The sequence below is a fragment of the Pongo pygmaeus genome, chromosome 23 (genome assembly GCF_028885625.2).
Source record: "Pongo pygmaeus isolate AG05252 chromosome 23, NHGRI_mPonPyg2-v2.0_pri, whole genome shotgun sequence".
Classification (NCBI taxonomy): Eukaryota; Metazoa; Chordata; class Mammalia; order Primates; family Hominidae; genus Pongo; species Pongo pygmaeus.
Window position 1 is genome coordinate 29,319,311 of NC_085931.1, and position 14,237 is coordinate 29,333,547.

Genomic DNA, 14,237 nt, shown 5'->3' on the forward strand with positions numbered 1-14,237 from the left:
GGTGCTTTAAAAGGTTAGGGGCACACAGGAGTCAAGTCACCTTTCCTGCTGTTTTTTTCCCCCCTACTTTTCTGGACCCGATATGGACATTAGGTAGTAATCCCCAGTGAGGGGGGACAGATGCTGAGAGGACAGGTCCCTGAAGCCTGAGCAATTATCAGGTTAGTGCAAAAGTAATTGCGGTTTTGCAATTAAAAGTAGTGGTAAAAATCGCAATTATTTTTGCATCAACCTACTTATAATGAATGGTAGTAAGGATTTGTTTAGCAGCACCTAGAGTGCCTAAGCCAGGGGTCCTGGCTGTGCCCACATTAGCAAGGCAGGAAGATGTGGTGAAGTGACCATCCCTGACCAAGGACCTGATAATGGCCTGGCCCGTGCACTCCTTCAGCGTTCTCAGAAATGTGGCCAACTTCTAAATTTCCCTTGAGGTCAGTGGTGATCTTATAACCAATGCCAACAGCTTTCAGAGCCCACCAAGCTCTAAGTAGCTGCCCTGAACTGCCCAGGTTGAAACTCTTCTGCCTCTTCTACCCACAGAAGTAGTGACAGGAAGGGGGAATGAGGATAGCAGCCCTGGGCTTGGCATCTTGTCACCTTGAGGAGTTAATTTGCATGACATCCCACGAGAGAGCTTCCTGGCAGCCTGTTCTCTGCCCTCTTGCTTGCCTCTGGTGAGGAGGCACACAGGCAAACACAACTGACTATCAAAGCATGAGAGACATGGAGTGGGTGACTAGGCACTGACCAAAGAGGCCCCTGCAGTCAGGGAAGACCCCTGCAACTTGTGTGTCCCACGGTGACTTTCTTCTTCCAGACGATTCAAAACACACCATAAGTGAAAATAAATAAATAAATAAAATAAATAAAATTTATTTTTATTTATAATAAATGCCGCAGTGGCACAGTTGGTTGGGCACTTCCTGTGGGCACTTGGCTGAGGGGTTCGCACATGCATTCTCATTCATTCCTGAACCCAGCCCTCAGAGACATGACCTCAGAAGGCCTCTTTCAGATGCATTCAGGCCCAGCAGTCAGTTGGTTAATCAAAAGAAATGATTACAAAGCAAGGAACCGAAGAAATGGTTTCATTTAAATGGTTCATTTTAACCCAAAACACAAATGATAAGGCATTCACTAATCCCCATGTGGGACCCAGGCTTTTTGTTGGATATGAGACCACTGGTTGGTGTTTCCTATCATATTTTTTTTTGCTTAAACCATACTCATAACATCATCTGATTTGCAGCTTTGGTTTCTTTAAAGTAGAGCAAGAACTCAAAGACATTAATGAAATAACCTGTATGCAAAACCCTTCTAGAATCTTTTTATTTATTTATTTATGTTTATTTATTTACTTATTTGAGACAGAGTCTCGCTCTGTCACCCAGGCTGGAGTGCAGTTGCACGTTCTTGGCTCGCTGCAAGCTCCGCCTCCCGGGTTCATGCCATTCTCCCGCCTCAGCCTCCGGAGTAGCTGGGACTACAGGCGCCCGCCACCACACCTGGCTAATTGTTTTTTTTTTTTTTTTTTTTTTTTTGTATTTTTAGTACAGACGGGGTTTCACTGTGTTAGCCAGGATGATCTCGATCTCCTGACCTAGTGATCCGCCCGCCTTGGCCTTCCAAAGTGCTGGGATTACAGGTGTGAGCCACCGCGCCTGGCCTAGAATCTTTTTATTTTTTAAGAGACAAGGTCTAGCTCTGTCATCCATGCTGGAGTTTAGTGGCATGATCCTAGCTCACTGCAGCCTTAAACTCCTAGGCTCAAACGACCCTCCCACCTTAGCCTACTGAGTAGGTGGGAACACAGGCACACACCACCATGCCTGGCTAACTTTTAACATTTTAGTAGGGACTGGGTCTCACCATGTTGCCCAGGCTGGTTTTGAACTCCTGGCCCAAGTGATTCTACCACCTTAGTCTCCCAAAGCACTGGGATTAGGTGTGAGCCTTCTAGAATCTTTTACAATCATCTCTTTTTTTGTCGTTTTTGAGACAGTCTCATTCTGTCACCCAGGCTGGAGGGCAGTGGTGCAGTTACAGCTCACTGCAACCTCTGCTTCCTGGGCTCAAGTGATCTTGTGCCTCAGCCTTCTGAGTAGCTGGGATTACAGACATGTGCCACCAAGCCTGGCTGATTTTTTGTATTTTTAGTAGAGATGGGGTTTTGCCATGTTGGCCAGGCTGGTCTCGAACTCCTGACCTCAAGTCATCTATCCGCCTAGGTCTCCTAAGGTGCTGGGATTACAAGTGTGAGCCACTGCACCCAGCCAATCATCTCCTTTTTTTTTTTGGTTGGGGGTGGGGGCTCAATTTTGAGTCCTTCCAAAGCATTCAACTTTTTCTCATAAGCAAATTTGAAAAAGAAAATCCTCTTCTTATCTAATTGGCTTGCCTAATATTTACTGAACTTATATAATGATAACAACAAGCATAACTAGTGTACATAGATGTGGAGGCAAGGGAGACCAGAAGAACAAGGGGCCAAGGTGGGCTGGGCCTGCTGAGCTCGCTCCCCTGGAGGTTCAGGTGAGATGGATCATGCACCTGTAGTCTTTGTCTGCTCCCACAAAGCCAGAGGAATGTGGTCTACCCCAGATAGCATGAATCAGACTCCAGCAGGGACCTTGACTCTTCTAATTTGAGCCTCTCAGGGCATGGTCTCACTTATGTCACTGTCCACCCTCCCATCCCTAGATACGCCTTTCTAGAGCACGACATCGTCCTTGCCCTGTCCTTCCTGCTGAATGACCCCAGCCCAGTCTGCCGGGGGAACCTGTACAAGGCATACATGCAGCTGGTCCAGGTGCCTAGAGGTAGGCTCGCGTCCTGCACACAGATCTGCCGGGCACTCAAGTTGTCCGTCGATCTCCTCTCCAGGTCACATATGTACCAGGGTGTAGATCGTCAACTTTTTATTAAATTACAACATACATATTAGAAAAGCACATATCCGCTGGGTGTGGTGGCTCACACCTGTAATCCCAGCACTTTGGGAGGCCAAGGCAGGCAGATCACGAGGTCAGGAGTTTGACACCAGCCTGGCCAATATGGTGAAACCCTGTCTCTACTAAAAATACAAAAATTAGCTGGGTGTGGTGGTGTGCACCTGTAACCCCAGCTACTCGGGAGGCTGAGGCAGAAGAATCGCTTGAACCCGGGAGGCGGAGGTTGCAGTGAGCCAAGATTGCACCATCGCACTCTACCCCGGGTGACAGTGCGAGACTCTGTCTTAAGACAAAAAAAAAAAAAAAAAAAAGAAAAGCACATATCCTAAATGAACATTTGGTCAAATTGTTCTGAGTGAACATGTGGTGTAACTGACACCCCAGTCAAGACATGTAGAGTATTTACCACCTCTCCAGAAACTTCCCACATGCCCATACTGGGTATTACCCTTACCAATGATAAATGGTATCTTCAATTTATAAGAACATAGATGATGCCCCTTTTAAAACTTTACATAAATGGAAACATCCAGCTTGTAATATCTTGCTTGTAGCTACTTTTGCTTAACGTTTTATTTCTGAGATTTACATGTGGGATGTATTACTGATTTTTGCTGGTTTATGCTGGAGTATGGTATTTACACTATGTGAGTATACAACAGTTTACTTACCCATTCCGTTGCTGATGGACATCTGAATTGTTTCTAGCTTATGGCTACCAAGAATAGAGTGGCTATGAACACTCTTATAAATGTCTTTTGATGGACATGTGTATGCATTTATTTTGAAACATACCTAAGAAGAGAATGGCTGGCCTGGGTAAGATTATGTTCAGCTTTTAGAAGGTACTACCCAATGGTTTTCTAAAATACTTGCATCTGCACATGCCATGTCCCAGCTACCCAAGAGGCTAAAGCAGGTATATTGCTTGAGCCTAGGAGTTCTAGGCTGTAGTGCCCTATGCCAGTCGGGTGTCCGTACTGTTTGGCATCAATATGGTGACCTCCCGAGATGGGGGGCCACCAGGTTGCCTAAGGAGGGGTGAACCAGCCCAGATCAGAAACAAAGCAGGTCAAAACTCCTGTGCCGATCAGTAATGGGACTGCACCTATGAGTAACCACTGCACTCCAGCCTGAGCAACATAGCAAGATCCTGTCTCTAAAAAAAAATAAATAAAATATTTGTACCAATTTATACTTCCACTAGCAGTATATGAGAGTTCCAGGTGATTTACATCCTCATCAATTGTAGATTTTTTTCTGTCTTTTTATTTTAGCTATTTTGGTGGGTGTGTAGTAGTATCTCATTTTGGTTTTAATTTATATTTCCCTGATGATTAAAAGGGGATGTCCTGTAAATGTATTATTTTGTGAAATACCATAGCACACATTTAAGGGATAAAGAAGGCCCATCCCAGAGGCAATGTTGCATACAGTTCCTGTCCCACTGGCCCTGCTGACTAGATGGGGAGTCCGAGGTAACAGCTACCCAATACCACAGCTCGAGAGTTAAGATTTATGGCAGATTGATACCTGCCCGGTCGCATGATGCAATGAGTATTTTTAGATGAGGGAATCATTTCAAGGGCCGTGATAGGAGGCATTGAAAGGGATACCTTAGCTCAAGGTGGACAAACAGATATTGTAGCCCAGGAGTCAGATGAACCTGGGTTCCCTCTGCCCTTCCCCTCACTCCCCGTGTGCCCTGGACAGGTTATTTCCCATGTCTAAAGTACCTGCCTCAGAGGCCAGAAATGAGGTGTATAGCTCAGCGTCCTGCCCAAGGATGGAGTGTAAACATTCAAGGCCAGGTGTGAGCATTCCCTGGGTTAAGGCTCAGAGAAATGACTACGGGATCAGGTGCAGATAGGCAGGCCCAACAGAGCAGAGCCCGTGAGGGTTTAGGATTGTTGCTTGGCTCTTGAAGCGCATTTTCTTCCAGCTGATCTGGGCTGGAAGTTGAGCACGCTAGGCCTGTGGTTTTTTAAAAACACCACCATGCCCCTGGTCCTCTCCCAGGCCACCACGATCAGTCTCTGGAGGTGGGGCCCTCCACACATATTTCTGAAAATGCACCTTAAATGACAGTCATGCGTGCCCCAGGGTTGAGAGCCCCTGGGGTATTAGGGTGATCCACGGGGGACCATTGCTGGGTTGAGCTAAATTAATGCCCTGTGCCCACCATGAAGGAACCTGAGGAATAAGTGAGGGTCTTGTCCCCTCATTCTTGGAGTGTGGAGACAGGAGACTTGCTGCTCTCAACCAGTCCTCTTACAATGATTGTGACCTATTTAAAGCATTTAGAGAAGTACAGAGATGGTGATAAGGAATATTGAATACCACCAGCCAGCTTTGCCAATCTTTACATTCTACATCCATATTTTATACTTGCTTGAAATTTTTATTTGAAGAAATCATAGGTACAGTCCAAGCACCCTGTGAACCTCCCCCCACCCAGAGCACTCTTCCTCCTGCCTTTCCTTTAGCTACCAATAATCTGGTAACTATGTCCCCAAAATGCATATCTTTATATTTTACCACAGATATAATTACATACGGACTATATATAATCTTGCTTTGCATGTTTTAAAACTATGTAAGTGGATCTCGCTGTATGTATCTCTCTGCTACTTCCAAAACCTTAAAAAACCTAAATAACCTTAGAGATGTATAGAAATTTTGAGATGAATCCATGTTGTGCCACTGGCTGTATTTCATTCATTTCCATCACTGCACACTGTTCCGGTGTTTGTATGTATCACGATACACTCACCCATCCCAGGCTGGCAGGCTTGTTCGTTGTTTGTACTCCTGTACTGCAGAAGGACTGTGCCGTGGCTGTTCCTGCCCAGGGCTTCCTGGTACCCTGGAAGGAGAGTCCCCTAGAGCCTCTGCCAGGGAGGGCATCGCTGGGGTAGGAAGAATGCGTTTGCCTTCAGCTTTGCTGGATATTGCAACTGCTTCCAGCCCAGCCTCTGGCCTCCAGAGAGCCCGGGGGAAAACCCAGCCTGATGGCTGTGCTATGGTGTTTCACTGTGATATGGCTTTACTGTCCCTGTCCTGGTGAGAGGAAACATCTTCCCTCTGCCTGACACCTCCTCAGATTCCTCTCCTGCCCAGTGCCTCTGGAGAGAGTGTGTTCATTCTGTTGCAGAGTTGTTTTTCCATTTCTTATTGATTTGAAGGAGTATGTAATTTATCCTGGATTCCAACCCTTTGTCGGTTACCTACATTGCAAATATCATTTCAAACCAGGCTGTTTTCTTGGCTTCTCACTGTGCCTTTGTTGATTCACTGGTGCAGCAGTCTTTCTCTCTTTCTCTTTTCTTTCTTTCTTTTTCTTTCTTTCTTTGCTTTCTTTTTCTTTCTTTCTCTCTTTGTCTCTTTCTCTTTCTTCCTCTCTCTTTCTTTCTCCTTCCTTCCTTCCTACCTTCCTTCCTTCCTTCTTTTCTGAGATGGAGTCTCGCTCTGTCACCCAGGCTGTACTGCAGTGGCACAATCTCAGCTCACTGCAAACTCCACTTCCCAGGTTCAAGTGATTCTCCTGCCTCAGCCTCCCGAGTAGCTGGGACTACAGGCATGTACCACCATGCCCAGCTAATTTTTGTATTTTTAATAGAGATGGGGGTCTCACTATGTTGACCAGGCTGGTCTTGAACTCCTGACCTCATGATCCTCCCGCCTCGGCCTCCCAAAGTGCTGGGATTACAGGCGTGAGCCACCGTGCCCAGCCTTAGCAGTTTTTCATTTGAATAATGTAGTCAATTTCATGATTTTTTTTTCCTCTGGGCTTTGTTATTTTTTTGAGTGCCGTGTAAGATCATCTTTCTTTACCCTGACTCATGAAGATATTCTGCCATATTTTCTTCTAAAATGTATGCGTTTGCTTTTCCCCATCTCCTCCCCTTGTCTTTTTCTGCAGTCCACAAACACTGGGTGCACCATTAGGAGTAGGGGGGCTGTGGGACTGACAAGCTCACGAACAGAAGCCTCAGTGAGGGTCAGGGTGGGGAGCCTCGGCCCTTCATCGCAGGGTTTACTAAGTGCTGCTCATGATCTATGAAGGGCCCAGAAGGGAGGCCTGGGACACTGGCTATGCAGGGGACAGTTGGACAATGAGCAGAGGGAGGAAGGGAAGGAGGCAATGTGGCGGATGCCCAGGAGATCTGTTCTGGGGGTACACTGAGTGCCATGGCCTCTGGATTAGCGAGTGTGACTGTGCCCCAGGTGGTGTCCTTCGTGGGCCTCCGGGTGGGGGGCCTGGGGGGTGGCGAGGGCATCTTTTTCAGTGGCTCTGTTCTTACCAGCATGTGACCTTGGGCAGTACCGTCACCTGTGGGAGCGTGGGTGTCACCTGTGTGGCTTAGCTGGGACAGTCTCTGAGCAGGGCTTAGCTGGCTCCCAGTGAATGCTGGTGGCCATTGGTATGGTTTCCTATCAGTGGCCACAATGGAAGGCCGTTTTCACCATGGCACCCTCTGCACCTGGCAGGGCGCCTGGCATGTGGCTAGCGCTCAACAAATATTGGCTGTTTAGTAGGTTTTACGTCATACTTTAAAGGATCAATTGCTGGTTGTCTTCTTGCTACAGTTCACTTACCTGCTTGCTCATTCCTTCATTCATTTGACAGTGTCGGGCCCCTGCTTTGTTCTGGCCACTGTGCCTCAGTTTCTTCCCCTGTGTCATGGGTGTCTGTGGGAGAGTGGTTTCAGAATCCTTGCTCTGGCCAGGTCTGACTTGCATGATTTCCCAGAGTAACCAGGAGGGGGCACCCCAGGACTGAGGATTGTCCCAGGTGGGCCCTGGCCCTGCAGGGGCCCTGGGCCCAAGCTGCTGCGCTCAGCCACACGTAGCGGTGGCTCCGCATTCCTCTAAGTTCCTTCCAGGCTGGCTTCTCTTGCCCCATGGTGGTGCCGTGTCAGGAGAGGAGAAACTAGGATTGTAGAGACAGATGCCACACACAGGCTGCCAGCCCAGGCTCCCTGCCAGCTGGGCCCTGAGTGACGCACGGAGTCTGCTTCTGCTCCCCAGCCCGACGAGAGGGGGAGGCTGGCAGGCCAGGAACCAAGAGGCCAGAGTGTCCCTATCGGTGACCATCATTCCTGCTAAGTCCAGGAATGGGGTAGAACTCCATGAGAAAACAGGTTTCATTTTTGTGGGAGAGAGAGTTCTGTGGCTGAAATTGACAATTCTTCTCTAACCAGATTTTGGGATGCAGTTGAACAGCTCAGGGTCCCCTGGAAGTATCCCTCTACCAATCCCACTGGTCCTGACTGGGCACACCTGTGAGTCTGTTCTGGCCCTGCCTCCAGTCGCCCTCTCCTTGTGCCAGGCTCTGAGACCCCAGCCCAGCTTTAGCAGCAGCATGATGGGGCCTGTTCTGACCCTGACTCCACACGTGTGCAGCCTGGGGGTGGAGATGGATGACCCTCCCAGCCCAGGGGAGAGCACCAGCCTGGGAGGAGGAGGGAGGCAGGAAGGATGCGCCTGGGCCCTGCCTCTGGAAATTGGTTCCTTGACCTCGGAAAGGAGCAGAACTGGGCTTGGGAAGGGGAGGGTGCCGTGGGTGAAATGTCTGGATGCAGTTTGATCCAAGTCATTTGAGGGTGCAGGGGACATCACTGGAGTCATAGCATCTAGGCTAGGGAGAAATCTGGGGGTCTACAGCTATACCACCCAGAATGCACCCAATCTCATCTGAACCCCAGGTACGTAGGCTGCTGGAGAAGCAAAGTAGGTGCTCCCACTGCAGTCAGTGGTGTGTCTCATTCCAGGCTAGTGGCCTTGGGTGGGCCATCACTGCACCCTGTCCCTTTTCAGCAGCCACCCGTGGACACCCAGCTTCCTTTGATGGACCCAGAGCAGCCCCCTCCTCCTCCTGCCCTTGATGCCACAGGGTGAGGGGTGGAGGCCAGCTGCCCTAGAGGAGCAGGCCCTTTTCTGTCTTGCCTGCCTTCAGGGCGGGGTGCACCAGAACCCCAGGCACATCCTTGGCCTGACAGTCTTTGGTGGGTAGTTGTACCCCATTCCTGGACTTAGCAGGAATGATGGTCACTGATAGGGACACTCTGGCCTCTTGGTTCCCAGCCTGTCAGGCCTCCCCCTCTCATCAGGCTCATCTGGGTGAGGTGAGCTCATCCAGGGCGAGGTCTAGCCTCAGTGTTGCCTCAAGTCCGCATGGTGCAGTGCAGCCCTTCCTGGCATTGTCCCCTGAGCCAGATGGACCATTTGTTCTGGACGGCTGACGTTGGAAGTAGGGTGCCAGGGCCTGTGGCCACTGTGGGGATCTGGGGAATGTGGACAGAGTAAAGCCCCTCAGGTCCTGGCCTGGTGGGGTCACATTGTGTGATGCTGATAAGTCATCGCCTCTCCTGGTCTCTGCTTTCACTTCTGTGGAATGGAATCAAGCATCTTGGCCTCCCATGAGTGTGCCCCCCCCAGTGAGCAGTCACTGAGGAGAGCTGGGATTATCGTGACCACTGTTGTTGACCCGTTGCACCACCAGGGTGACCACGTGGGCTATAGGTGAGGATGGCAATATCCCACAGGGAGCCACATGATGGTGGGTCCTGGGAAAGGAGGCTGGGGCTGCGTGAAGTAGGACAAGGCGGGATTAGTCACCTGCAGCGGGCAGGGCTGGCCCAGCCATCCCCAGGTCCTCCCCATCAGGCACCCTGCCACCTGCTCTAGCCTCCTCTCACCAGCTCCCTTGGTGAGTCCTGGTGCTTACCTCCCCTTGGCTAAGACTCCTGGACCCTCCCAGCTCAGCATGCGCCTTCTCCGTGGGGCATTGTTTGGAGGAACGAGGTGGGTCAGAGGTGCTGGCCTTGAGCTGCTCAATGGAGTTTCCAACACCCCTTCCCACTCGACCCTGGAGCCCTGGCAGATGGAATGCGGGGAAGGAGGAGACTTCCAAGAAGCCGCCCAGGTGACTTTGAGCTGTGAGGATGGGGAAGGACATGCCAGGCAAAGGGATCATTGGGGGCAAGAGCGGAACAAGGCAGGCTCAGGAGGAGAACCAGGGCAGGTGAACTGCAGAGGAGGATGGAGCCAGAGAGGTTGACGGCGCCTGAGGTTTCTCTGCAGCCTGTGGGGAACTGGAGACTCCTGACTAGGTTCTGGGAACCGGGAGAAACCACCCTCCAGGGAAGGCCTCCTCTGATCTTTGCACACATTAGGAAGGGAGGCTCAATCCCTTTCTCCCTTTAGCCATGTATTTTTAGATTAAAGATGCTCATGGCGAAATTACTGCTGTTTTCACAGTTGGCATTAAAAGCACAAAATAAGTCTCAACGATTTTAAGTCACATGTTATTTCTTCAGAAACAAAAGCCCCCCTGGGTTCTGGCTGTTTGGTGACATAGGAAGGTGTGAAGGGAGTCCCTGCGTGGGCTTAGGAGTAGGGATGGGGCGGTGACAGCGCCAGGGCTGTGTGCGTATCTGCGCATGTGTGCATGTGCTTGTGTGCATGCATGCGTGTGTGTGCCTGCCGACGCCCCACTGTGCTTGAGGTCCTGCTTTGAGGAGGAGGCTGCAGGGTGATTCTGTGCTGCTCCCTGTAGGCTTCCATCCTGTGCAGGTGCCAAGCCAGGCAAGGACTCCAGCAGCAGGAAAGATCAGCATCTCTGCTCCTCCAGGGGGAGCAACAGCTCCCTGGCCTGGTGAATCCTGGCTTGACTCTCCCTGACCTCAGGCACCTTTCGTCATCTGTAAAATGGGCACCTCTGACAACCTGCCGAGGTGGGGTGTTACATAAAATCATTAGTAAGGAGCCCGGCTCCGTGTCTGGTTCTCAGCAGGCCCTCGGTGAATGCATTCCGTTGACTTCTGATCGGCACTTTTCCACTATATCCAGATAGCTCTAACCACACAAGCCAGTCAGCGAGCACTACATGCTCAGGGACCCCTCCTCCCCAAAACCCTACAAGGTTTGCCCTACACTACCGGGGGCACAGGCACCCTCCAGGCCCTCAGGGCACCTCTTCCACTCTGCAGGATGACTCTGACCTTGGCCGAGGCGTCCACATGGTGGGAGGGGTCCAGGGTATGGCACAGCCTGGGTCAGTGTTGGGTGGGGTCTTGGGGGCAGCGGGAGGGGCAGGAGTCATCATCACCCCCAAACCTCCACACCAGGACTGCATGGACCTGGCAGGTTTCCCCTCTTTGCAGTTTCTTTCCTCTCGTGATGTTTATTCTTGATGTTCATTGCAAAATGACTCTACCTAAATGTGTGGAGGTATAGGGGTGGGGTTTGGAATATGGGACCTCAGAATGGAGGTGTCCCCGGCTGCCCTCCCAGATGGCACCAAGTCCAGCCACAGGTCAGCTACACAGATAGCACACTGGGACAATGCTGGGCTCCATTCAGGGTATTTTATTTTCTTAAAGTAGACAACCTTTGACTTTCATCCAATCACCAGCTTCTCCTTCCCCCGTACATCTCTTCACGTCCTTGGCTGTGATTCTGCACACTGACCTCGGACACACAGCTACTGCACGGAGAGAGGGAGGGAGATCTGGCAAGGGCTCTGGCAGCGCCTCTCCTCTCCATGGCGCAGTTCGTATTTACACACGGCCCTTGGCGAACGTCCTTTCAACGCAGTTGCCCATAGGCCCTGGGACAGGAAGGCCCAGATCAGGGTCCCAGCAGGGCCTCCCTCAGGCCACAACGCTGGCTGTGCCTTCACAGGAGTCAGAGCATTTCCAGCCAGTCTCAGGCGCGCGGCATGCCGGGACCAGGGACGCCACCCCTTGCTCCCCTTCCTTCACTCAGCAAAGCCACAAATAATTTACTCTTTAAATACCAAGACACTTAGCTATTGTTCATTTGCTCCCAGGTGAAAGAACCTTCTTTAAATATGTCGTGTTTATTTTCTTAAATAAAAACAAAGCAGAAAACCCCACCATTAACAAGAGGACACTGCAGAGGCTTATGTACAACACGTGTCCCGCGAGGCTGGCGCAGGACCGCCACTCACTCCGGAATTTCTTTGGAGCAGAGAGACAGAGTCGTCCAGATAACAACTTTTACACTCAGCAAGCCAGACACGAAAAAGACCACCTGAAAAAAAATATGTTCTGAAAATCTGCATTTAAAAAAGAATACTCAACTGCATTTGAAATTTTCTGGATTTTTTTTCTGCGAAACACCACGAGATTTGGCCAAAAACAAAAAACAAAAAAGAATGTCAGAGAAGGAAAACCGGGTTTTGATTTATAAAACATCAGACTAGTAGAAGAAAAGCTGGAATCCCAGCTGGCCTAGTTTGAAATAAATCGTGCCACTCGTTTTGTTGTATTGGTTTTTGCTGCATATTTGGAAGCTGTTTTTTAAAAAGAGCTGTGAGTGGCTGGAGGTCTGGTTAGTGCTGTCACCCGGCTCCTAAGGTCCCGGGTCCAGAATGAAAGTGGTGCTGAGCAGCTGTGTGCAGGCCAGCAGGGAAGGTGCACAGACCCTGCACTGGTCCTCCCTCTTGGTCAGCGGCAAGGTCCCTAGGCCAGAGCTCGGGCAGTGAGCTGGCCCTCCTCCAGGCAACAGGGATGCAGTTGGCCTACCTCGCCTCAGCCCTGCTGCCTATCCCTAACAATCCAATGCAGACCCCCCAAGTGGAGTGGGGCCAACTCAGGAAGGCAAAGTGAAGGGGCAGGATGGGCTTGTAGTGACCTTGTGACAGCTTCTCAAGTCTTCAAGAGACCTCGACATTTTAGAGGATTTTGCCATCTCCAGATGTGTGTGTGTGCATGTGTGTGTGTCTACCTACCTAGCAATCTATCCATAAATATTTATGTTTGCAGAAATGTGGGGCCAAGGAGGCAGAGGCCAAGGGGTGGGGGACATTCTTTAGGCCCCCTGTTTTCTGCCCCTGGATTGGGCCTCTCTAGCACGCGTTGGGGCATGGCACCCCGTGGGTTTCACCATAGGCAGGCGGGCCCGGGCCCGGCTCCTCAGCAAAGGCCAATGTACTTGAGATTGTTCTGTATGATGACGTCTGTCACCGCGTCGAAGACAAACTGGATGTTACTGGTGTCAGTGGCGCAGGTGAAGTGGGAGTAGATCTCCTTGGTCTCCTTGTTGCGGTTCAGGTCTTCGAACTGCCGCTGGATGTAGACAGCGGCCTCCTCGTACGTGTTCTGGCCCTTGTACTCGGGGAAGCAGATGGTGAGCGGGATGCGGCGGATCTTCTCTGCCAGCAGGTCCTTCTTGTTCAGGAAGAGGATGAGTGAGGTGTTGATGAACCAGTTGTTGTTGCAGATGGAGTCAAAGAGGCGCAAGCTCTCTGCCATCCGACTCTGGGGAAAGGAAAGTACTGGCGTTAATCAGGCCCGCAGCAGGCAGAGACAGACCCTAGACCTGCAGCCCTGCCGGAGGAAGCCCTTGCTAGGGTCTCCAGCCCAAGGCTGGTCCCTGCAACAGCACCTCCTTCTGCTGGGGAAGCCCAGGTTAAATGTCTTCACCCACCTCCCACGGAAATAGCCGGCACCACCCTCCTTGCCTGTGGCGAGTGCTTGGAAGCTGTTCTCTTGCCCCTTTTGGGTCTCTCCTCTGGGTGCCAGTGATCTCAACATACAGCTTTGGGGCTACAGCTGTGCCAAGCACAGCCTCCTAAACCACTGGGCACCTCCAGCTCCGAGGACCCCCCAATCTTCCCACTGCCCATACACAGGCTGCCCCACACCTGTACAAGGAAGGCCATCTTCTACAGGAGCCCCTGTCACATCACAGCTCCCTCAATGCAGGCATTGGCAGCCTTGTGCCTTATCTGGGTTCTGGCCCAGTCCTTCAAAACTCTGATCCTTCCGTGTGGTACCATCGGACACTAGGAAGTCTGTGAGGGAGCAGCCTTCACTTCTGTAACCAAAGTCTCCAGTTCTCGAGTGCTGGGAAGGAAACACCAGCCAGAGGCCAGGCTCCTCCCCTGCCCTCCAGCTGTGGGCACTCCCACCAGCTGCTGTGGGGCATCTGGCACCGCCTCTCTGCCCAGGCAGGACCCTGGCATCCTGGACAGAGCTCTCAGTACATGCAGAGGACAGGAGTGTGGTAGCCCAGGAAGTGGCAGCGACCACAATGGAGTGTGGCGCCTGTCCGCTCCTCAATTCTCTTCTGAGAACCTTCCATGTGTTATAGTCAGGGGTCTGGGCTTTTAAGAAGCATGATGCTCTTGTCTGACTCTCCAGTTCACCACTTCCCTGCAAAATGAATAAATTCTAACTTCTAAAAGGAGTAACTACCTGGAATTGCTGCCGGCAAAAGGTACCCCTGCTTCTAAGATAAACTCAATGAGCAAAA

General features: G+C 51.0%; 2 protein-coding genes across 4 annotated transcripts in view; one reads left to right on the forward strand and one right to left on the reverse strand.

The window, feature by feature from the left end:
* Positions 1-14,237, forward strand: part of RSPH14 (radial spoke head 14 homolog) — an 83,758-nt gene that overhangs the window by 7,921 nt on the left and 61,600 nt on the right. The window contains exon 5 of the mRNA XM_063662781.1: positions 2,701-2,819. Within this exon, the coding sequence (XP_063518851.1) occupies positions 2,701-2,819 (119 nt within the window). The remainder of the gene's footprint in view (positions 1-2,700; positions 2,820-14,237) is intronic.
* Positions 11,305-14,237, reverse strand: part of GNAZ (G protein subunit alpha z) — a 53,588-nt gene continuing 50,655 nt past the window's right edge. For 2 of the 3 annotated variants that reach the window (XM_054469047.2, XM_063662779.1), the window contains one exon: positions 11,305-13,240. In XM_054469047.2, the coding sequence (XP_054325022.1) occupies positions 12,896-13,240 (345 nt within the window). In that variant the 3' untranslated portion in view covers positions 11,305-12,895. The other variant, XM_063662780.1, reaches the window with a different exon arrangement.